Source organism: Bos taurus, chromosome 7, assembly GCF_002263795.3.
Source record: "Bos taurus isolate L1 Dominette 01449 registration number 42190680 breed Hereford chromosome 7, ARS-UCD2.0, whole genome shotgun sequence".
Classification (NCBI taxonomy): domain Eukaryota; kingdom Metazoa; phylum Chordata; class Mammalia; order Artiodactyla; family Bovidae; genus Bos; species Bos taurus.
The window spans coordinates 60,021,444-60,047,394 of NC_037334.1; the positions used below are offsets into that span (position 1 = coordinate 60,021,444).

Genomic DNA, 25,951 nt, shown 5'->3' on the forward strand with positions numbered 1-25,951 from the left:
CACACACACACAATAGAAAAACATGAAACATATCAGGTCTGAAGAAGGAGCATGGAAAATGTAGCCTGTTTATTCAAGAATGAGGCAGTTGATATTATTAAAATGGATTAAAAAAAAACCTTTTAAGCTCTGAGATATTTCATGGTAGAAATATCCATTATAGTCAGATACAAGAACAGGCAATAGACAGACTGAGTGTGGGAATCTAAGCTTGTGAGTATATTGGGGGAAAACAGAGGGGAAGATTTAGATGTTTACTCAGGAAAATGTCAAGCAAGGACAGGATACCTGTAGCAGAATCCAGTGAGAAGAATAGAAGAAATCAGAGGCTGAACTATGTGCATTGGCAAAATGGTTTCAAATCACTTGTCCAGTAACTGGTCATTTGGTAGTGTCTGCCTTAAAACCTGTCCAGAAGGATGGTAAGGTCACAAGACCATAACACAGGAACACAGAGCAATAAACTGGTCTCTAGCATTTGCAGTTAGGGCGAGGGGTGGGGTAAGAATGGAGAGTGGTGGCTCATTTGAGTAATTTGCTGACCTTGGAACATGAGTTCAAGGGCTGCATTATCCATTATGGTAGCCACTAGCCACACATAGCTATTGAACCTTTGAAATGTGGCTGGTCTAAATTCAGATGTGCTGTAAGTGAAAAATACATACCAAAATTTGAAGACTAAGTATGAAAACAAAATGTGAATGATCTCAATAATTTTTATATTGATTACATGCAGATACAATGTTTTGGACACACTGAGTTAAAATAAATTATTAAAATTAACTTGTCTCATTTTACTTATTTTAATACAGTTACCATGTGTTAGTCACTCAGTCGTGTCTGACTCTTTGCAACCCCATGGACTATAGCCTGCCAGGCTCTTCAATCCATGGAATTCTCCAGGCAAGAATACTAGAATGGGTAGCCCTTCCCATCTCCAGGGGATCTTCCTGACCCAGGGATGGAACCCAGGTCTCTTGCATTGCAGGCAGATTCTTTACTGTCTGAACCACAAGGGGAGCCTAGAAAATTTTAAACCACTTATGTAGCATGTATTTGTGGTCCTCATTATAATTTCAACTGGACAAAGCTGTTGTGTAAAGTTCTTTCCTCTCGCTACAGGCTTCTGTGATATTATGTTGGAGAAGACAAACTTAACCCTCACTGTCTTTCCTATCTCAAGCAGAGCCTAATTTCAGTCTAAGTAAAAGAAAACCACATTGAGATTAGACAGCTGCTGTATCCACACAACAACTCACATCCACTCAGGAATATACACTTAGAAAAACAGTCACCACCACCTCCTCAAGTGTACACCTACTTACCATATATGTATACAACCATACTTACATGTGTCAGAATAATATTCATAAATAGGGAAGGAATGTTAGCAGAATCATTAGTTACAGTGAGATTTACATTTCTACTGTTGACAGAAATCTTTTGTTTGAATGAAAGAGAGTCATTAGTGCTTATTGATAAGAAGAGATTCTTTAAAATTCAAAAGAATGTTTGAACTTTGTGTTTTCCATTTCCTAACAAGAAATCAGTTCACTGAGGAGGCCATTCTAGCATAAATCTTCTACCTATTATCCAGAGTTCCAGGGCTGCTCACACATAACTGAGTGTGAAAACCTAGCTTCTGTCTTATAATGAAAACCTCTCGCGTGATTTACCAACCAGCACAACTGGATCCCACTCTCTTAGTTGTCTCTCTGGACTTCTGCTCTTCGTGAATCCTAAGAGCCACCTGATTCTTACAGCCTTGTCAATTTCACTGGAACCTATCACCTGGCACACCCATCTCTCAGTACCTGCCAACTGCATCAAACTCTTGATCTAAATTCTGTTTGGTCCACCATGGTGACACAATAATTTAACATCATGATACAATTATACAAAAATTTGCATAATGATACACTAAAGGATTTCTTTCACAAAGGAACCTCAAAGAACTCTGACCATTGAGCTTAGTCTCCTCTAAGTAAGGATTTGGGCCCATATATTGAACATCTGCACTTTTAAGTGGTCCAGCACTCATCTCCTCTTCATTTGGTAACAAAATTTCATTTTCCTTGGAGGAAGCATCTTGCTCCTACTCTGGTCCATGTGCTTTGGGCAGGACTGAGCCTGTTCTCCCCACTCTCATCTCCAGGGACAGACCAGAATCTAGGACTAGCCAACTGCCATATTTAGTTCCTCTAGAAATTCAATAGAAATACAGTACAAGCCACAGTGGTTAAGAGATGGCAACATGGATGGAAGGGCTTCTCCCTGGTAGCTCGGTGGTAAAGAATCCGCCTGCCAATGCAGGAGACACAGGTTCGGTCCCTCGGTTGGGAAGATCCCCTGGAGAAGGAAATGGCAACCCACTCCAGTATTCTTGCCTGGAACATTCCATGACGGGGGGCCTGGTGGGCTACAGTCCATGGGGTCACAAAAGAGTTGGACACAACTTAGTGACTAAAACAATACAACAGCACATGGATGCAAACTGGTCCGAGGGACTTAACTGTGGGATTCTGTTAGGAAGGAATACCTTTGTTTTATCCATATTAGAAGCTAGTAGGATGTAAGCCTAAATATCAAGGCAGTGCTACATTGAAAGGCCCTGCTTTAGCAGGATACCCAGTACTCGTGCCTAGAAAATCCCATGGACGGAGGAGCCTGGTGGGCTGCAGTCCATGGGGTCACTAAGAGTCAGACACGACTGAAGCGATTCAGCAGGAGCAGCAGCAGAGCACAGAGAGCAATTCTAAGGATCTTAAGGCCCTGTCCAGCAAGTTGCACTCCTGAACTTCTCAGCTTGGGGAGCTAATGAATTCTCATTGCTGCTGAAGTAACTTTGAATTGGCCTGAAACTGCAAGAATTCTAACAGCACTCTTCAAATATTTAGCCACTACATGGATAATCTATATTTTTTCTGTATTTCAAAAGCAACTTCTTATTAAGTCTCTCCTGTTGATGTAAGCTCATCCTGAATTTCCTTTTTATTTTATCCTTTCCAATAAATCATCTGTAGGGTACACTCGGAGAAGGCAATGGCACCCCACTCCAGTACTCTTGCCTGGAAAATCCCATGGATGGAGGAGCCTGGTGGGCTACAGTCCATGGGGTCGCTAAGAGTCAGACACGACTGAGCGACTTCACTTTCACTTTTCACTTTCATGCATTGGAGAAGGAAATGGCAACCCACTCCAGTGTTCTTGCCTGGAGAGTCCCAGGGATAGGGGAGCCTGGTGGGCTGCCATCTATGGGGCCGCACAGAGTCAGACACAACTGAAGCAACTTAGCAGCAGCAGCAGCAGCAGCAGGGTACACTATCTTTATTAGAACCTGCCATGGAGAGCTGGTTCATTTATAAAGAAGAGAATTCAAAGGTCACTTCAATATTTCATGCTGAGTTACCGACAGTGCTTGACATCAAGTCATCCTTACTGCTCATTTGGATTATATCCCAGCTCTGGGCTCTTGGCTTCAATATAGAGACTGAGACCCAGCTGCCAATTTACATTCCAGCTTTGCTGGTATCCAAATGCACCCCTATGTTTCTGAAAGCCTCTTGCAATAACCTCCCCCAAAACTCAGTCACTTCACCATCAGAGGTCTCCCTCACCAGTCTTCCCACCAGTCCATAGTACATCTTGTGAAACCTCCCTAAGGACAATGATCTATCTATATGATTTTAAATGGTTGACTTCCAGATTCCCCAGTGCTGGGTATGAATATTACCATTTGCTGGATTTGTCTGATGCCAGTTGCTCGTTAAAACATCATTTTATGGACTGACCTTTCTATCATGCACCTGTTATGTTTCTCCATAAACAAATCTATCCTGATGGATAATTTGTCTTTAGTTATCAGCTATTTCTCACCAAACTTCAGTTAACCTTTCCACATGTCCTGGCCTAGGACAAATACCTAGGTTTTACATCATGCCTCTAGTTATATATTATAACATTACTGTTATCATGCTGATATGATATTCTTGTGTGCACTTACTGCCCAATGTATAGTTTAAAAATAATCTGGGACTGAGAACAAAAACATCTGAGTTCTAATCTTGGTTCTGTCATACACCAGTGGTATGACTTTAAGCACTAAAAATATCTTTCATAACCTCTCAAATTTTTATTTCTTTTATCTGTAAGTTAGGTTAATAATAGTTGCCCTATTTTGCTGGATGCTGTGAGAATTAGATAACAATGGATGTGAAACCACAATGTAAACTCTGAAATACCATGTAAATAAACTGTAAATATGAGGTCTTATCACTAGCCAGAACTACTATCTCATGTTGCTTTTCAACTACAAATAGCCACACATATTGTGGATAGTTGGTGAATACTTGTCAATTTACAAATATGTATGTAAGTATTCCTGAAAATCCATTTGTAAAACAAAAGGGAAACGTTTGCCAATGACCTATGAGGGGTTGGGGAGATAAAAACATTGAGGTAGAAAGTGATGGGCTGTGAAGGAGAGTAGAAGTCCTAGTCAGAGTGGAAAGGCGAGAGAAAAACGAAACTAGAGGAGACAGAGCCAGAGGCATGCAAGATGACCTGCCAGTAACTCACTATAGAAGAGGAAGCAGAGGAGAGGAAAAGACAGCAGGGAGCAGGGAAAGGTGACAGAGGAGAAAAGGTATCAGTTAGTCTTAAACTAGAGTCATCTGCTTGGGAAACCCAGGGACTGAGTGGAAAAGGGTTCCTGGCTCCCCAGTGGCTTCCAACTGCCTGCCTGACTTTGTCTTAAGGAAAGCCGTCCAGTCCAGCGAACTCGTCCCCGTGAGGCAGATGCAGACAATGTTTGCTCTGTGGGAAGAGATGGAGACAGCAATTGCACAAACAAAAAAGTAGGATGTTGAACTATGGCACAGAAATGAGAAAAAGAGTAAAGGGACAGAGGCCACATGCTTAACAGTCTATAAAATGAAACCTATCGCCAGACTTGACTATCAAAATATTGTGCAATTTGACACAGTCTCACCATGGTTACCTTTCTTCACTGAAATATAAAACAATCTGGATTGAATGGATGATTAAGTCTAATTTAGCCAATTACCTGGACATATTTAAAAAGAGGATTTGAATTTTCAAGCAGAAGCAGGTGTCCACTTTCCAGGACACCACAGTGGGAATTCTGATATATGGGAGAAACTTCAACTCTCTTAAGGTCCCTGAAGGACCATAATTATGCTAATATTCCAGGTCCTCCAGTCTCCTCTGAGTATGGAAAAAAGAAAAACAGAAGTAATGCATCTAACAAACTTATTAGAGGTGAGGAAGAATTCTACAGAATGAGGCACTCATAGAGAAATAGAATGCCCGCTGGAAAGGACCTAACTTCCTCTGATCACAGAGCACACAAGGTTCTCTCTCTGGGGTGACACAGCCTTTCCCAGAGCTGCCCATTTGTGTTGTTCCCCAGTGATACAAGGCACTGCCCATAAAGCACTTAGCATAGTATTCAGAACAAAGAAAGTATTAGAAACTCAAAGCTGTGGTAGTACAAACAGTAGAAATAATAGAATTACAAGTAATAGTTGAAGTAGTAGTACAAGCTGTAGAAGTAAATGACAAATGGTGGTCTTAGGACTTAATGTAATAATACTGGCTTAATATGTTTCAGGGGCTTCCCTGGTGGCTCAGTGGTAAAGAATCCGCCTGCCAATGCAGGAGATGCAGGTTCGATCCCTGGGTCAGGAAGATACCCTGGAGTAGGATATGGCTACCCACTGCAGTTTTGGATAAGGCAATGGCAACCCATTCCAATACTCTTGCCTGGAGAATTCCATGGAGGGAGGAGCCTGGTAGGCTGCAGTCCATAGGGCTGCTAAGAGTCAGACACTACTGAGCGACTTCACTTTCATTTTCCACTTTCATGCATTAGAGAAGGAAATGGCAACCCACTCCAGTATTCTTGCCTGGAGAATCCCAGGGACAGAGGAGCCTGTTGGGCTGCTGTCTATGGGGTCGCACAGAGTCAGACACAACTGACGCGACTTAGCAAGCAAGCAACAAGCAAGCAAATATGTTTCAATGTTACCATCTATTAAATGCAGATGATAAGAGCACCCCCTTCATAGAACTATTATATGGGATGAATGAAAAAGAACTTATAAAGGGTTTAGCATAGCACCTACAATATTTTTTAAATTTTATTTATTTAATTTACTTTATTTTTGTCTGTGCTGGGTCTTTGCTGCTGTGTGGATTTTCTCTAATTGTGGTAAGTGGGAACTACTCTCTAGTTGTGGTGGCTTTTCTTGTTGTGGTACTTGGACTCTAGGGCATGCAGGCTTCAATGGTTGAGGCTCCTGGGCACCAGAGCATAGGCTCAATAGTTGTGGTGCCTGGGCTTAGTTCCTCCTCGGCATGTGGGATCTTCTTAGACCAGGAATTGAACCCATGTCTCCTGCATTGGCAGGTGGATTCTTTATACTGAGCCACCAGGGAAGCCCCACACCTACATTATTGAGTGCTTGATACCTGTTAGTGAGACACAGAAGGAATGGTGGTGGTGATGGCAACACTGCAGGAGTCCATCCCAGGTAAAGGGACATGAGCCCTGTCACTAGACATCCCACGCCATGAAATCTGTAAAGAGCCGCACCAGAGAGGCCTTTCCAACTTCAAATAGGAATTGGTATTCTGTCCATCCTCCTATCTCCTCTCAAAATCTCATAGCTTCAGAATCCATAACTGCAAGTGAAATTCAGTGTTTAGGGGGTGGGCGGGTAGAGATTGTTAATATCTACTGGGTGCAAACCTGTCTAAGATAGGCCTTCAGTGATGATGAGATCTTGTCTAAAGAGTTGTAAGGTGAAACATAAAGACTTTCTCAATTTCAGCTAAATTTTTACCTCCAACACTATAATATGCTAGACAATGTACTAAATGCTGGCTATATGAAATCCAGGCTTCCCAGGTGGTTCAGTGGTAAAGAATTCACCTGCCAATGCAGGAGACACAGGTTCGAGCCCTGGGTCAGGAAGATCCCTGGTGAAGGAAATAGCAATCCAACCCATATTCTTGCCTGGAGAAATCCCATGGACAGAGGAGCCTGGCAGGCTACAGTCCAAGGGGAGGCAAAAGAGTCAGATATGACTTAGTGACTAAAGAACAACAAGAACATGAAATCCAGCAAAGGAGGCAGACCTATTAAACAAATAACTACAATCAACTCTGACAATTAAAAACAATTGATAACAGCAATTCACATACAGAGCTCTGGGAGCATAGAGGGCAGGGTGGGAAGGCTTGTGGGTCTGTAGAAGAGGAGTTTCAATTTGAAGTGTGAATAGGAAGTTTACAAAAGACAGGGGATAGGCATGATCAAACTTAAGCTATAGAAGATGGCCCGTCTGGAACTGCTAAATGAATTGGAGGTAGGACAGCCGTAGTCAAGAAAGGTGTTTGGTGATGACGCCAATCACTTTAGAAAAGAAACGGTGAGGTCTAATGACAGAAATGACAGGAAGGGAAGAAGAGGGTTGCAGAGTCAAGGTTACATAATTCTAAATGAAGTAGTTTTAAAATTAAGCTGGTGTAAAAAGGTTACTAGTTGTTTTTTTTTTTTTTCCCCACAGAGTTAAACCTCATCAGTTCAGCATAATTGGACAGAAGCATGTCACAATTAATCAAATATGAATTACAAATTTTAAAAAAATACGACTAACTGCTTAAGGTTTTTTGACTAGGTGAGATACTTTAAATACCTTTCAACTTCCCTGATTTTAATTAGCAGCATCAATGTTCCTGCAAACAATTTAAATAAGGTTCTTTGAAGCAAAATTCTTCTCTGAAGTGGATTGAATCTTTTTCTCTTCTGCTCTTCTTCCCACAAATGTGCTTCCCAGATTCCAAAGTTGATCTTTGCCCACAACCAATTCCTCTTTTGCTAGTGTAAAAAGTCACAACCCTGACCTCAGGCTGATTGCCCAGAGAACTGTTCTGGGATGCCTATAAAATCTTTCAACAAGCTAGACTAGTTGGCTGGTACTTCTTCCCATCAATTAGGAGTGTCAAACTGGATAACCGTCAACAACACCACAGAAAATAACAAGTTTGTAGTTAAAAACAGAAACCTGCCAAATTTTCCTGATTCTTGGGATTCTTTGGGGGCAATTCAATTTATTTTCAAAAACTTCTATCAGTGATACAATGACAAAATTCAGTTCAATTCCACAAGAAGCCATCAAAAAAATCCCTTTTAAGGAGGGAATTTTATCCTATCTTCTACTAAAGTACTACATTTGTTGAAATCCTTAATTATAATAGCTTGTATAAAGCTCACACTAAATCAATGAACTGTTTATTTTCCAAATACTTGTGCATTTCTTACATCATAACCCTCATGAGTCACTAATTTATTTACCATGAAAAATATTTGACTCAATTCTCACAATTACAGTGACTAGAAATGAAAGTACAAATGAAATAACTCAGTACTTCCAGATGTACAGCAGGTAGCTTTTACCATAAGCTTTCTGAGTTTAGAAATTCAATAGGGTCATAGTTGTAACTTTTACACACATATAATTGTGCAAAACTTCTTTATTACTTGTAAGTTAGAGTATGAAATAATTCCTGAAGCCTCATGTAAGAAGTTGTTTCATATATAGGCAGTCTCTCTAGAGAGCTACATTCATTTTTCCCATGTCTAGAAGATCACTGAAGCTTTGGGGATCAATATCTATTCCATTCAATCCATCATGCATCATATGGGACGAGACTCTTTCCCCAAACATTTCCCCTCTGAGCTCCACACTAATTTAGCCAACTTTCTATTAGCTGTTTATCACCAGAATGTCTCACAGTTTCTTCCATCTCTATCAGCTCCAAACTATACTTGATTTCTCCATACACCCTACTCCTCCATGTCACCTTCAAAATGTCTTCCTCTTCTTGCTCATTCAATTTTCTACTGGAAATTCTACTGCTTAACTTCCTCTAGAATCTATGTCTTCTTCTTCTATCCCTGCTCCCTCAATCTTAGTTCTGGTCCTCATCCACTGTTCCCTGGACAAGTCTCTGGAGTCCCTGAGCCCCTAGCTCCTGTCATCCACCCTAATTCAGCCTGCACTCAGCCATCCTCCCACAATACCTGACATGACTTTTCCCTCTTCTGTGCACACTGATCACATTTCTGGACCTTCCATATATAGTTTTATTCATTTACTATTACCAATATTTTTCAAATATTGAGAAGTAGTTTTTTTTTTTTCATATTTATGAAGCAACTTAGGAGTTGTATTGGTTCCTGGACAGTGGATTGGATCTATGGTGACAGAATGGGAAAGACTAAAGATACCTTTTAAAAAACTGGAGACACCAAGGGAACATTTCATACAAAGATAGGCACAATAAAGGACAAAAATGGCAAGGACCTAACAGAAGCAGAAGAGATCAAGAAAAGGTGCAAGAATACACATTCAAGAAGAACTGTATACAAAAAAGCTCTTAATGACCCAGTTAACCATGATGATGTGATCACTCATCTAGAGCCAGACATTCTGGAGCATAAAGTCAAGTGAGTCAGGAAACATCACTACTAACAAACCTAGTGGAGGTAATGGAATTCCAGCTGGGCTATTTCAAATCTTAAAAGATGATGCTGTTAAACCACTGCACTCATTTTGTCAACAAATTTGGTAAACTCAGCAGTGGCCCCAGGACTGGAAAATATCAGTTTTCATTTCAATCCCAAAGAAAGGCAAGGTCAAAGAATGTTCAAAGTAGTGTATAATTGCACTCATTTCACACTCCAGCAAGATTATGCTCAAAATTCTTTAAGCTAGGCTTCAGCAGTACATGAACCGAGAACTTCCAGATGTTCAAGCTGGATTTAGAAAAGGCAGAGAAACCAGAAATCAATTGCCAACATATGCTGGATCATAGAAAAAGCAAGGTAATTTAAAAAAAAATCTACATATGCTTCATTGACCATGCTAAAGCCTTTGACTGTATGGATCACAACAAACTGTGGCATATTCTTAAAGAGATGGGAATACTGACCACCTTACCTGCCTCCTGAGAAACCTATAAGCACAACGAGAAGCAACAGTTAGAACTGGACATGGAACAACAGACTGGTTTAAAATTGGGAAAGGAGAGAGTCAAGGCTGTATATTATCACCCTGCTTATTTAACTTATATGCAGAGTACATCATGTAAAATGCTGGGCTGGATGAATCACAAGCTGGAATCAAGATTGCTGGGAGAAGTATCAACAACCTCAGATATGCAGATGATACCACTTTAATGGCAGAAAGTAAAGAGGAAATAAAGAGCCTCTTGATGAAGGTGAAAGAAGAGTGAAAAAGCTGGCTTAAAACTCGGAATTCAAAAAACTAAGATCATGGCATCCAGTCCCATCACTTTATGGCAAATAGATGGAGAAAATATGGACAATGTCAAATTTCATTTTCTTGGGCTCCCAAATCACTGTGGACGGTGACTGCAGCCACAATATTAAAAGATGATTTTTCCTTGGAAGAATAGCTATGACAAATATAGATAGTGTATTAAAAAGCAGAGACATCACTTTGCTGAGAAAGGTCCATATAATCGAAGTTATGGTTTTTCCAGTAGTCATGTATGGATGTGAGAGTTGGACTATAAAGAGCCTGACACCGAAGAATCGATGCTTTCAAACTGTGGTGCTGGGGAAAACTCTTGACAGTCCCTTGGACAGTAAGGAGATCAAACCACTTAACACTAAAGGAAATTAGTCCTGAATATTCATTGGAATATTATGTGGAATAAAGAATAAAATAAAATGAATAATACTCCATAAATAAAATAATAGATAAATAAAATAATATTCTGTGGAAAATTCTGAAAGAGATGGGAATACCAGACCACCTGATCTGCCTCTTGAGAAACCTGTATGCAGGTCAGGAAGCAACAGTTAGAACTGGACATGGAACAACAGACTGGTACCAAATAGGAAAAGGAGTACGTCAAGGCTGTATATTGTCACCCTGCTTATTTAACTTATATGCAGAGTACATCATGAGAAACGCTGGGCTGGAAGAAGCACAAGCTGGAATCAAGATTGCCAGGAGAAATATCAATAACCTCAGATATGCAGATGACAACACCCTTATGGCAGAAAGTGAAGAAGAAATAAAGAGTCTCTTGATGAAAGTGACAGAGGAGAGTGAAAAAGCTGGCTTAAAGCTCAACATTCAGAAAACTAAGATCATGGCATCCGGTCCCATCACTTCATGGCAAACAGATGGGGAAACAGTGGACACAGTGGCTGACTATTTTTGGGGTTCCAAAATCACTACAGATGGTGACTGCAGCCATGAAATTAAAAGATGCTTACTCCTTGGAAGGAAAGTTAGGACCAACCTAGACAGCATATTCAAAAGCAGAGACATTACTTTGTCAACAAATGTCTGTCTAGTCAAGGCTATGGTTTTTTCCAGTAGTCATGTATGGATGTGAGAATTGGACTATAAAGAAAGCTGAATGCAGAAGAATTGATGCTTTTGAACTGTGGTGTTGGAGAAGACTCTTGAGAGTCCCTTGGACTACAAGGAGATCCAATCAGTCCATCCTAAAGGAGATCAGTTCTGGGTGTTCATTGGAAGGACTGATGCTAAAGCTGAAACTGCAATACTTTGGCCACCTGATGTGAAGAGCTGACTCATTTCAAAAGACCCTGATGCTGGGAAAGATTGAAGACAGGAGGAGAAGGGGACGACAGAGGATGAGATGGTTGGATGGCATCACCGACTCAAAGGACATGAGTTTGGGTAAACTCTGATATTTGGTGATGGACAGGGAGGCCTGGAATCCTGTGGTTCATGGTGTCGCAAAGAGTCGGACACGACTGAGTGACTGAACTGAACTGAATTCATTGGAAGGATTGATGCTAAAGCTGAAGCTCCAATATTTTAGCCACCTGATGCGAAGAGTCGACTCATTGAAAAGACACCTATGCTAGCAAAGATTGAAGGCAGGAAGAGAAGGGGATGACAGAAGATGAGATGGTTGGATGGCATCGCTGAGTCAATGGACATAAATTTGAGCAAACTCAGGGATATAGTGATGGACAGAGAAGCCTGGCGTGCTGCAGTTCATGGTGTTGGAAAGAGTTGGACACAACTTAGTGACTGACCACCACCAACAAAGGAGTGCTATATTACCTACACATACACTTTTTCTAGAACTCAACTTTGAGGGTTTGGATTGCAATAATTATACATAATGAACAATGGTGACATTTGAGATATGGTGAGGCTAAAAAAGCCAGTTACACTGTAGACAGCGAGATCTTACAATAAATATGCATCTATATCTGTTAAGCAAAATACATGGTAGTACTGAACATTCAAGGATGAGTACTTTCTATAATACTTTTTTCAAGCACTGAAATTAATAAAGCCATTATAAGTTCAGGAGCAAGTGAGTGGGCAGAGGAGAATGGGGAAAAAGAAAGATTATTCTTACAGTTCTTTAGAAATGCAAATAAGAACATTGCCTGCACATCATTACCTGACTGATAAAATGGTAATCAGTTAACAGATATTTAGTTAGAAACCTGTTTCAATTCCTTAATTGAAAAAGTTCTTTAATTCAACACAACCCTATTTGCTAACTGATAATAAAAGAAATTTCCAGGGAGAAAAATAGCAGGTACTAAATGTCATAATATGGTCTATAAAAATTTAAATGGTTCTTACCCCACTTTCAAAATTTAATTAATAAAATAAAAAGCCTTTGAGGATGTGGTAGGCAGATTGAACTCCCTGACCAACTGAATGCTATGGCTAGGTAGGGGTAACAAAATGGTTGTTTGCAGATAATATAATTCATTGTTACTCTGGTAAACTGGAGAGTGCCCAGGCTCCCCACAGGCGCTTCAGTCATTTTTTAAAAACTGAAACAGGCCAAACAAATGTATGTGCCAGGCCTTTAGTTTGGAAACCCAAGTCTTAAAATGAACAGAACAGATACTCTACAACACAGAAATCTCAGCACAAGCAAACTGTGAAACTTAGAGTCTGATATCAAGCAAACCCCAGTAAAAATACTGGCTTCACCTCTTATAGAAATGTGGCTCCCAATCAGAGAGGGAAGAAATCTAAAAACTCTACTTTCCTTACTTCTTACTAGATAGCTTCTGCTTATGTTCTCTAAATAAGAGGTCAAGAATGGGAAATTGGATTTTGAGAGGAAAAAAGAAACATTTCTCTCCAGTATCTGGAAGTGCCATCAGCAGTGAGAGCAGTAGCAAATGAGTCCGTAAGCAACAAATGTGATGACAGCGGGGCTTGGGGCAGTTCCCCGAAGCTTCATGACCTCTGGTTCACACCCCCTCCTTCCTGTCCTTTCAGGGAGCTTTGTGACCAATGCCTGCATTAAACCTACCTTTGTTTGAAATTTATTAAACAGCCTCTATTTTCCCAACAGGACACTGATACACATAGAAACAGAAAGAAAAAAGTCAGAGATGCTTGCCTCTAAACAAAAAATCATCAGTTAAGGGATGCATTGCATATAATAGAGAGATGGCTTTATTGAACAGAGCATAAGACTGAGTCAACAAGACATAGGATTGAATCTTAGATCCTCCAATTCCCAAACAGGAATGGATCCATGTTCACGGAAGATGCAGAGTAAAGAGAAAACAGTGCTGAATAGGGTAGAGAAGAGTATCCCAATTATGCCACTTGTGAGACCCAGCACTGAAGGTTTTCTATCACCTTTCAGAGAGCCTCAGTTTTCTCAGCAGAGAATGGGCACAATCAAGGACAAACAGCCAAAAAATTGAACAAGTGATTAATAAGCTCAGCCAATTAAATGGATACCAAATTTAAGCAATCAATAAACTTATATAGCAATTAATCAGCAGTCCTCGGGGGTAATAAAAGCCTATATCTCATGATTATTGTGATCACTAAAGACAACATTCACCATTTGTTTGATGTATGTATGTGTGAGACACTATGTTAAGAGTATTACCTACATTATTTATAATCCTTACAAAAACCCCATTTTCAAGATGCCAAAACTAAAGGATCTGAGAATGAAATAACTAGTTCAAAGTCATATAGCTAGTAAATAAGAAAGCCAAGACTTGAACCCATGCCGTTTTATTTCCCAAAACCCCACTCTTTCAGCTTCCTGTGATGGTTCCAGTTGACATCATAGAGTGACATCATGTAGAGGACTGCTAGCTTCAAGCCACAACCAGCAAATTTCACACACTGCAAGAGACTACTGTTTTAGGACCATAAATGTCATCCTACCCTTTAAGGTCCCCTGTGACCCCATGAGAAACAAGGTAAGTTCCAGTTTGTAGGTTTCTGATATAATCAGAAAACTGACTGAACAATCACCATTGTATCAGTCAAGTAATAACGTTGAGTATGATTCTCATTTACATGTCTAAAGCAACATAAAAATAACCCCTTTTAAATGGTACCCACTCACTTTCTCCTTATATGCTAATGCATGTCATAATTTCAAAGCCTGAAGAGAGATTTCCTGCAAAACATTTCACTGACTTAAAGTTGCACATGCTCACAGTTGCAATTGCCAGGTTACAAATATGAATTAACTCTGCTTCCAAATCAATTACATATTGATAAGTCTTCAGGGCTGACAACTTGTACACCTTGATTTTAAACTCTAGGAGTTATTTCAAGGCTTTAGGATATTTAGCATTAAAAATTCTAACTTCATCCTGAGTCTTTAGTGAAATCTAAGCATTGTCACCTGGAGAAGGAAATGGCAACCCATTCCAGTATTCTTGCCTGGGAAATTCCAAGGACAGAGAAGCTGGGCAAGCTATAATCCAAGGGTTGCAGAGTCAGACATGACTTAGTGACTAAATACACGCATACAAGTACTGTCACCAGTACTAATAATCAAACCAGAAATCAACTCCCTTATTTTTTTTACTTAAAATTTATTTTTATTTATCTTTTAAATTTATTTTTATTGGAGGATAATTACTTTGCAATGGTGTATTGGTTTCTGCCATACAACAATGTGAATCAGTCGTAAGTATACATATATCCCCTCCCTCCCACCCTATCTCCTCATCCCACCCCTCTAGGTCATCACAGAGCACCAGCTTAAACTTCCCTGTGTTATACAACACTCTAATTTGTAAAATTGCTATTTTTTTCTCTGCTAAAATTGGATCATTTCAATTAATTCCTGTAGTCACATTGATTTCCAATGAATTTTATTTACTGATTTGAAGTAGTAAATTGCAACTTAGTGCCATGACAGAATTAAGGCAATTGGGTAGTTAGAGTTAACCTTTGAATAACTCAGGGGTAAGGGGTACTGACTCTCTGAGCAGTTGAAAATCTATGTATAACTTATAGTTGGCCCTCCGTACCAACAGTTACACATCCATGGATTCAACCAACCTTAAACCATGCAATAATGTAGTATTTACTACTGAAAAAATCTGCACAGAAGTGGACTCAATCAGCTCAAATCCATGTTGTTCAAGGGTCAACCAAATACTTATCATGTCATGGTTTTTAATTAATGTTATGACATGTGTACAACAGGTGACTGCATTTACATTGTGTATATATTTTATATTTTTAAGTATTCAGCTTTTGGTATGTATTCAGATTTATTTGTGCTCTATATAAAAGCTTGCCATTTTGATCTTCTGTTCAGTGATGCTAAGTGCTCCCTGTCACATGGCAAGCCCTACCAAAGAAAAAAGAAAGATTCTCTCTCGGGAAAAAAATGCTTCTTGGGTTTTTTCTCCCTCTCTTCCTTCTTCCCTTCATTTCTTAAAGTGGTTTACAAAAATAAACAATATAAGTTGTAGTTAAAAAAAAATCAAAAGAAACACGATGAAGTGGCAAAAAGAATTGGAAAAATAAAATAAAGGCATGTTAGAGCCACAATAAGGGCCTAGAGATCTTCTATACTTGCTAATGGTAGTTACAAATGCAGTTCTGACTGCTAGAAACCATAGCAAAAAGGAGGGAAATGCTACCGTTTACACGATTCATCATTCCTGTATGATGCTGTTTTGGTTGCTAATGAGAAACATTACTGAGTAAGCATAACAGTTACTCTTTGGAGGAGAAACAGAGTCTTAAACCAAGGTGTTCTTACTGAGTAGAGGCAGTGCACCAGCAAAGTGTACAGGAGCAGGGAGATGAGTCAAGGCTGGGAGGAAGCCACAGCTGAAAGAACAGACCTGTGGCTACCCACGGGGGCGGGAGAGGAAGAGCGCGGGACAAATTGAGACAGTAGCACTGAAACGCATGCATTGTCATACGTAAAATTAGAAAGCCAGTGCAAATTTACTGTATGACGCAGAGAGCTCAAATCTGGTGCTCTGCGACACCAGAGCAGAGCACCAGATTTGAGGTATGAATGGGGTGGGAGGTAGGAGAGAGGTTCAAGATGGAGAGGACATATGTATACCTACAGTTGATTCATGGGGATGTATGCCAACACAACATTGTAAAGCGATTATCCTCCAATTAAAAATAAATAAAATTTTAAAAAATATTCTTGGGTAAATAATATATTTGAAGGGAAAATAATAGGAAAATGATTCAAGGTGAGCTTTAAGTATTTTGAACTCCAGGACTTTGTCAAAGACAAATTACAGCTGTAGAATAATCTGTAAATGATAAACCTCAACAATACAGAATTAAAATGATTAGACAGAAGCCAAGAGAGGAAGTTGGACAGAAGGTGGAATGGAACCGCATATATGAATATGCTACTTTCCAATTAATCTATATTTTGTGCTCAGAAAAGAGTATTTAAAATCAATAAATCAAGTCATAGAGATGAAAATGTATATTTAAGGATATAAAGATAAACACTGAGGAAAATAATACATTCAATTAAAATTAGATAATTTTGAAGGGCAGAGGGAAAGGAGGAAGAACCAAATACTGAAAAATTTTATTATCATTCAAATTAAGGAATAAATAAGTAACGAAATAGACGATTGTATTAGATAATGCAATTAAGAGAGCAATTAACAGAATAAAAAATAAAAACCATCACAAAAAATACAAAAATAAAGCAATAAAAAAACCTGAAAAATAAAATAAAAAGAATCAAGATTTAAAAATAAATTTTCTCTCCATTCAATATCTGAGCTCTTTATCTTGAGAAATCTTCAAAGAGCAAATTTGTGAATATTTGAACTTTTCTGCTCTTACTTAACTGCTGCCTGAACCCTATACTTTGTGGAATCAGAAACTATTAGGGAAAAAATTCTTGGAAAGCAGAAACTGTTTATGTGCAATAAGCAGCAGGAAGAAAAGGATACAGACCTGGGTCACCTTTAGGACTCACACATGAGCTGAGGAGAGACACATGTCAGTGGGGAGAATCTAGTAGTTAAAACAAAAAACATGGGTTAAAAAGCTTCCAGCCCTTAGGATATAAAAATCTCCAGTTATAGTCAATCACTATCCATGTTGTACAACAGATACCTTCTATTTTAGTTGCTAATAAAGGGCTACACAACTTGGAGGGAAAAAAGCATGGGTTATGTCTGAAGTCAGGCAGTAACTATTTTGGAGCCACATCAAGTAGCCACAGCAGCTCAGGGGTGAGCAGGGGGGTTAGGGACTGCCAGGTTCACCGCCCAAACGCGGGCCAGGGATATCCTCAAGAAGAATCTGCTGCAAAGTCACCAAAGCTACTCTTTCCATTTTCCTTTCTTCAACCCTACAAAAAGAATGCTGTTGTCTTACAGAGCCCCAACAAGAAGCAAGGAGACCAGAAACTGACATCAAGTGTGTGTCAGATTGTCTGGAAAGAGATGGCTGCAAGATTTGAGACACTACTTATCAAAGGTTAGGACTCATCAGGAACTTGCCCCTCCAGGCAGGGCCTGATTCACTGCTGGCTTTTCATCCTGAGTAAATCCATCCTACATCAACTGCTCTCTGCAATGAAAGCTCTTAAGGGAAAAATGCTTGTAATGCTTCTCCTATTTCTAAAATCCACACCTAGTATTTCTTTCTTCTTTTTTTTTTTTTTTTTTTGTTGTTGTTGTTGTTCAGTCATCCAGTTGTGTTAGACTTGGCAACCCCATGGACAGCAGCACGCCAGGCCTCCCTGTCTCTCACTATCTCCCAGAGTTTACCCAAGTTCATGTTCATTGCATCAGTGATGCTGTCCAGCCATATCATCCTCTGATGCCCTCTTCTCCTTCTGCTCTCAATCTTTCCCAGCATCAGGGACTTCTCTAATGAGTCATCTGTTTGCATCAGATGACCAGAATACTACAGCTTCAGCTTCAGTCCTTCCAGTGAATATTCGGAGTTGGTCTCCTTTAATATTGACTGATCTCCTTGCCGTCCAAGGGGCTTTCAGGAGTCTTCTCCAGCACCACAGTTAGAAGGCATCAATTCTTTGGCATCTGTCTTCTTTATGGTCCAGCTCTCAGAACTGTACGTGAGCACTGGGAAGACCATAACCTTGACTATATGGACCTTTGTTGGCAAACTAATGTCTCTGCTTTTCAGCACACTGTCTAGGTTTGCCATCGCTTTCCTGCCAAGAAGCAATTGTCTTCTGATTTCATGGCTGCAGTCACCATCAGCAGTGATTTTGGAGTCCAAGAAGAGGAAATCTGTCACTACTTCCAATTTTTTTCCCTTCTATTTGCCATGCAGTAATGGGGGAGGATGCCATGATCTTAATTTTTTAAATCTTTAGTCTTAAACTGGCTCTTTTACTCTTCTCCTTCACCCTCATCAAGAGGCTCTTTAGCTCCTCTTAGCTTTCTGCCATTAAAGTGGTATCATCTGCATATCTGAAGTTGCTGATGTTTTCTCCTATCTATCTTGATTCCAGCTTGTACCTTATAGTTAGTTCACAGAGAATACAGCTCATTGTATATAGCTCACTATTCAGGCTCTCTTGTCATTTTACTAAGTTCTATTTGTGTAACAGTCTTCTAGCTTGAGATCTTTAAGAACAGGCACTTATGTTAACTCTTCCTGGCACATCTTTTAGGTGCTTAATTATATTAAACTAACAAAGGAACCCTTACATATTTTTATTTACCCACGGAGCAACTAACTTATAAATAACATAGATAAATCCAACTGCAACAAAACAAATGGAGTTTGACATTAAGATATTTTGGCTGCTGCTGCTGCTGCTAAGTCATTTCAGTCGTGTCTGACTCTGTGTGACCCCATAGACGGCAGCCCACCAGGCTCCCCCGTCCCTGGGATTCTCCAGGCAAGAACACTGGAGTGGGTTGCCATTTCCTTCTCCAATGCATAAAAGTGAAAAGTGAAAGTGAAGTCGCTCAGTCGTGTCCGACTCTTTGCGACCCCATGGACTGCAGCCCACCAGCCTCCTCCGCCCATGGGATTTTCCAGGCAAGAGTACTGGAGTGGGGTGCCATTGCCTTCTCCGCATATTTTGGCTACCAAGCCTCAATTCCCCTTTCCTAAAAAGCACCAATTTCTTCAGGGGATTTAACTTTCCTCCATTGCATGCCATCTTCCTGATTGATATTCACCTCCCATTATGAATGCTGGACAACAAATTGTCACATGACTTAGCCTGGTCAATCAGACGTCTGATTCTGATTCTTGAACAGCATATATTGATAGAGCAAAGAGTTGGACATCATCCATGATGCAGAAATGTACTGATCACTTCTTCCTATGGTTGGCTATTGTTCCACTTTTTATCTCTACTAGAATTCTCAAAGTTCTTTTTATTTACAAGCCAAGACCCCCAGAATTTTCACCTTAATTATGTGAACCTATATATTATAGCTTCCCCAAAATTACCTTTGAATATATTAGCAAGTTAGTTTCTGATGCTTACAGTCAATAACAGTAGATATACAATAGCAAGGGTCAAAATGAAATAAGAAACTCAATTAAATGAAACCAAACAAACCAAAAATCAGGTGTTCAGTATGGCCCGTCAAAATACTTAAATGCTAGACATTTTTATTTAGCCCTAAGTGTCATCCTAGGACCTCTCTGTTCTTTGATATCTGGGAAAAACTGGATGGAGTCTCTCAATTCTATATCCCATAGTAATCTTTCTCTCAGATTTCTGAAATTTCCCCAGGCATTTATATTCTTCTCCCATCCTGTGCTTTTTGGGGTGTTCATTCTCACATATTCATTCTCTCTTCCAAACTACATTTACCAAGACAGGAATGTCAGCCATCTCACCAACTTACACACACACACACTCATAAAATATCTGTAGTATAGTAGGAGGCAATGTGATTTTATGACCTTAAGCAAGTTACTTAACCCCTTTGTACCTTAGTTACCACACACTGTAAAATGGAAGATTGTTTTAAAAATTAAACGAGATAATACATGTTAAGTTTATAGTTTATGATGACCTCGTACATAGTAAATATTCAACACTGATTTCCTAGCCAAGCTAGAAAATTCTGCTATAGAACTCAGGGCTGGGAGAGGTCAGCACACACATCATGAATTTTAAACAAACAAACAAAAAATACGCCACCTAACTCCTCTCAACATTTTACAGCCACCACACGACTACATACTTCACCTTCTGCTAAGCAGAATCCAGACTGTCCTTCTGAGTGACTTTCACTTTCACCATCTCATATAGATAAAAAATTAAAGAAATAGAAAAAAAATACTTTTCTTTGGCATGAAAGTTCTTAGGATTTACTCTCAACAAGAATGAAGGCAGTTAAAAGATGCTAACCCCCAATTATAGGATAAGTTTAACTACAACATGATAAATATAATTAATACAGTTGTATAAAACTTTTCTTTTAGTAAAACTTACTTTTAAATTTTAACTAAATGTATTTTAGAAGAAAATTCTATTTCACTACTATCAGTGGCAAAATAGTATTAAGTTTAAATGTTAGTCTCTCAGTCATGTCAGACTCTTTGTGACCCCATGGACTGTAGCCTGCCAGGCTCCTCTGTCCATAGACTTTCCCAGGCGAGAATACTGGAATGAGTAGCCATTCTCTTCTCCAGGGGATCCTCCCAATTCAGGGATGGCAGATTCTTTACTGTCTGAGCCACCATTACTTGCCCCTATAAGATTACCTTAAAATACCTACTTTAAAATAAAACAGATGTTCATGTGCCACCTAAAATCATCATGCATTACTAGTGATCCATACATCACAATTTGGTAAATAAATGTCCTTTCATGGACACCAAGAGTGTGGGCTGGGAAGGAAATGGGTGGAAAGTCTGTTGCATTTGCATATTACTAATACTGTGGGTAGGAAGGGGGAGTGGGTAAGGGTGAGTATATATTGATGGGATCAGTTTAGAAATCAGACAAAGAAGATGGTCCAGAGACAAGATTCTGAGGACTGATACCATCTTGTATCCTGCATAACACTTCTACAGCACCCAAAAGAAAGGCTAATGTTAATTTAATTGAATTGTATCCTGCTATTAGAATTCAAGCCCACTGTAAATAAATGTTGAAAATCTAGAAATGTCAGAGATCATGCTATCTGAATTACCCAAAAAGAAGTACATTTTAACCAACTGATCCACTTTAATACAGTGTCTGAAACTTAAAACAACTTGATAAACTTATAGCCATTGACATTGCTCACTTTGGCCTTTTATTATTCATGAGACATATTTGACCCTTAAGGAATCCCTGGGTTACGGTGATAGTACATCTTTGCAACTCCAGTCACATTACATTAGAGTTTCTGTCAAGATGTTTGACAGCTTCATTTTGTAACAGGGTTCTCCTACATCAAACACAGAGGCACGGTGCCCCTGATCTATACCTGAAATATGCTTTCCTACAGATCTCAAATGAAAGAAAAACTGCTCCTGTGCTTGCACCAAGACTGTATTTTTTGAGCATGTCTTCCAGCTATTGATATCAATGATATCTTCAGCCTCAAATGCCAATTCATAACATTTAAATCTTATTGAACACATTTTTTCACATTATTTGGTTGTACTGAATAAAACGCAGCAAGCCTTTAAGAAAAAAATTTCCCTAGAAGCCATCCTATTGTTTGATCTCCAAGAGTTGCGGGAAATTATAGGAAAAGAAAACAAAAGTAATTCAGCTTTATGTAACTATACCATGCAACCATTATGCCATACAATAAAATGACCTGGTTGATAAAAGAACTAGCAAACTAGTACTTGTCACAAAAAGCTATTTAAGTATGTATCTCAAGTTTAGAAACACACATAAATATTCTTAAGGTATTTTTGCCCCCATTTAAATAGATTTCTTCCTTCCTGTTACAGAGATGAATATTTTCATGCAACAGCATCTCTTGTAGCACTAACTTTTAGCACAGGCATCTGGAATCATTTACAGCTATATTATACTTACCATTTAAGCATAAATGAAATTAAAAAATTAATAAATAGTACCACATTCACGATTATATTGATATATGAAATGTTGTAGAAAATACACATTTATTAACTTTGTAACTCTACCCAAACAGATTTTTCAGAAGTCTGAGAGTTCAAATAACCACAATTTATAGCACAACATATATAAAAATGCAACATACCTCACATTAGCATCAAGTTCGTCCATTACAGGAAATAGGCATGGGTGAGTTGGATGTCAGCGCCCACTGGGTACTATAATGGGGAAATAATAAAAAAGGGATTAGACGAGAAGGCAATGTAGAAAAATAAAAGTCATTAAGGGAAAAAATGTCAAATAATCATTGCTTCCTAATAACTAAGACTTTTGCACAGTATTGGAAAAGTAATAAACAATATTACATTAAAAGGTTATTGGCATTCTGAGATATGGCATAGATGAGTGCTGCATCAAAGAAACTCACAAATGAGTTTCTTTGCATTTGATTAATCTCCTAGAGATTAGAACATAAAGGCATTTCTTTTTACTCCATGTTTAATCTATTTACTTATTACTTTTTGCTCTTCCCAGAAACATAGCTTATTTATATGTCTGCATTAGGACACCAGCTGGTGGAAACTTAAAACAGAACACTGTCTAAGATGGTCAGCCATCTTGCTTCCTATGAGAATTTTTCAGGTTGCTATTTTTAAAACCCTTTTTGAGGGTGGATAATCATATCTCTTTAAGACTCTATAATAGTAAACTCTTGAGAACTGTCTTCCTAGGAAAAAAGAAATAGGTGTGCATACACACACATACACCTTTTCTGGGGAGCCCACAATTCCCTGAGGCCTTTCCATGAACCCCAGGCTAAGGACTCACAATCAAAGAGAAGGTCAACTTTCAAACTCCTGATAGTTCCTCTAGCACAGACCTTAAGAAGACCTTACTCTCTTTAATGGACAGACACTCACTGATATCCACCAAGTCAGTTCTCTGACCTGGCTGTGTAGTTTTGGTTCACAGAAAAATTTCTGTATTTCTCACCACATTTATTCCAAAACATGGTGAGTCAGAGAACATAGGGGCAGAGGTCAGTCTGTTTCTTTTGAGGTTACCCTAAGCAAGACCCTTTTTCTTCTAATGACATCATCTATTCAATACTTCTCAATAAACAGAAGGGATGGGAAGAGATGATCGCTGGGTTTACTTCTAGCTCTGATATTCTATAATTCCATCTGCTGGCTTTCTAGTAAAATTTTACAGGGAAGAAACTGTAAATCTGTTTATGTACATAACAGAACCATGAAACTCAGCCTGAGCCCTGGGATTCCTTGGTCAGCATGAACCAAACATATATGCCTGGCAGCCAGGAAAAAAATGACAGGCCACCAGAGCTGGAAAGGACATAGATTTCTGTGTGTGTTTTTATTCTTTGAAACCTGTAAGATTAACATGGGCACCCATGTACATTTGTGCATCTATGACAGGTGTGAGGAAGGCTGAGCCTACACGGCTCAATCCTCTACTCTGACCTCAAGCAAAACACCTCTGTCTACCTCTATCTCTTTTACATTCTGAATCTGGAATAATCTTTTATTTGAAATACATTAAGTACAAAGCCCTAACTACTGAAGTGGTGGGATTCCATCCTTTGTACAAGTCTATCTAGAATCATTCCTGAAGTGAAATGATGTGTGTGCATATCTACTTTTTTCTAGGCAGACAATCATCAAGGGTTGATTACCCACTTCAAAGAAAGACAGAAAGTGAAGTTGCTCAGTCGTGTCCAACTCTTTGCTATCCCATGGACTGTAACCCATCAGGCTTCTCCGTCCATGGGGGTTCTCCAGGAAACAATACTGGAGTGGATTGCCATTTCCTTCTCCAGGGGATCTTCCAGACCCAGGGATTGAATCCAGGTCTCCCACATTGCAGGCAGACGCTTTTATTGTCTGAGCCACCAGGGATAAACCACCCACTTCAAAAAGAGCTTAAAAAACTGAAAATACTCATATTATTTTAATCATAATAATACAGTAACCTATTTATAGTAGTTAGTCCTAACGCAGATAATATAAATAACTTATGTCTTTGAAGAGCAAAAAATAACAGATTACCATTCATCCCCATGTCTTAAAATACAGTCTATTTGCTAAAGATTCTCAAAGTTACAGCTTCATCCTAGGCCCTTCCCAGACTCGTACCACCTACCTGACATCTCAACTTGGATGATTAAAAAAGCATTTCAAACTAAACTCATTTCCCACTCCAGCACAATAACCTGCTCCTCCCCTAGCATCCTCTATCACAGTAAATGACTCCACCATTTATCCAGTTACACTTTTTTTTTTCACACCCTACAATCAAACTATTAGCAAACTCCCTCCTCTACTTTGAAAATGATTCCTCAACCTGACTTTTTCTTTCATTACCTCCAAAACCACACCTGGTCCAAGCCACCATCTCCTTTCCCACCCGGTGTCCTAACCACTCTCCTAACTTTTGTAACTGGTCTCCTGCTGGCTCCACCATCATCTCTTCTCCCCACAGTAGCATTTTTGAAATGGAAGTCAGATCATTTCTTGCATATATAAAATACTAGTGGCTTCCTGACACACTTAGAATAAAGTTTAAACCCCTTATCATTTTGGATTTTGCTTAATAGGTAAAATTCAAACTGATCACATGGGTCACAACTTTGTCTAACTCAATGAAACTATGAGCCATACAGATAGGGCCACCCAAGATGGACGGGTCATGGTGGCGAGTTCTGGTAAAACGTGGTCCACTGGAAAAGGGAATGGCAAACCACTTCAGCATTCTTGCCTTGAGAACCCCGTGAACAGTATGAAAAGGCAAAAAGATATGACACTGAAAGATGAACTCCCCAGCTCGGTAGGTGCCCAATATGCTACTGGAGAACAACGGAGAAATAGCTCCAGAAGGAATGAAGAGGCTGAGCCAAAGCAGAAACAACTCCCAGTGGTGTATGTCTGGTGGTGAAAGTAATGTCTCATGCTGTAAAGAACAATAGTGCATAGGAACCTGAAATGTTAGCTCCATAAAACAAGGTAAATTGGAAGTGATCAAACAGGGAGTGGTAAGAATAAACATCGACATTTTAGGTATCTGTGAACTAAAATGGACTGAAATGGGCAAATTTAACTCAGATGACCATTATATCTACTACTGTGGGAAAGAATCCCTTAGAAGAAATGGAGAAGCCCTCATAGTCAACAAAAGAGTCCAAGAAATGCAATACTTGGGTGCAATCTCAAAAGCGACAGAATGATCTCTGTCCGTTTCCAAGGCAAATCATTCAATATCACAGTAATCCAAGTCCACGTCCTAATCCACTAATGCTGAAGAAACTGAAGTTGAACGGCTCTATGAAGACCTACAAGACCTTCTAGAACTAACATCAAAAAAAAGATGTCTTTTTTATCACGCCACTGCTGCTAAGTCACTTCAATCGTGTCTGACTCTCTGCAATCCCATAGACGGCAGCCCACCAGGTTCCACCGTCCCTGGGATTCTCTAGGCAAGAACACTGGAGTGGGTTGCCATTTCCTTCTCCAATGCATCAAAGTGAAAAGTGAAAGTGAAGTCGCTCAGTCATGTCGGA

The 25,951-nt window shown here is 39.3% G+C and overlaps 1 protein-coding gene across 6 annotated transcripts in view; it reads right to left on the reverse strand.

The window, feature by feature from the left end:
* Positions 1-25,951, reverse strand: part of HTR4 (5-hydroxytryptamine receptor 4) — a 212,218-nt gene that overhangs the window by 153,354 nt on the left and 32,913 nt on the right. For all 6 annotated transcript variants that reach the window (XM_015472290.3, XM_024993873.2, XM_010807423.4 and 3 more), the window contains 1 exon segment: positions 22,523-22,595. In XM_015472290.3, the coding sequence (XP_015327776.1) occupies positions 22,523-22,548 (26 nt within the window). In that variant the 5' untranslated portion in view covers positions 22,549-22,595.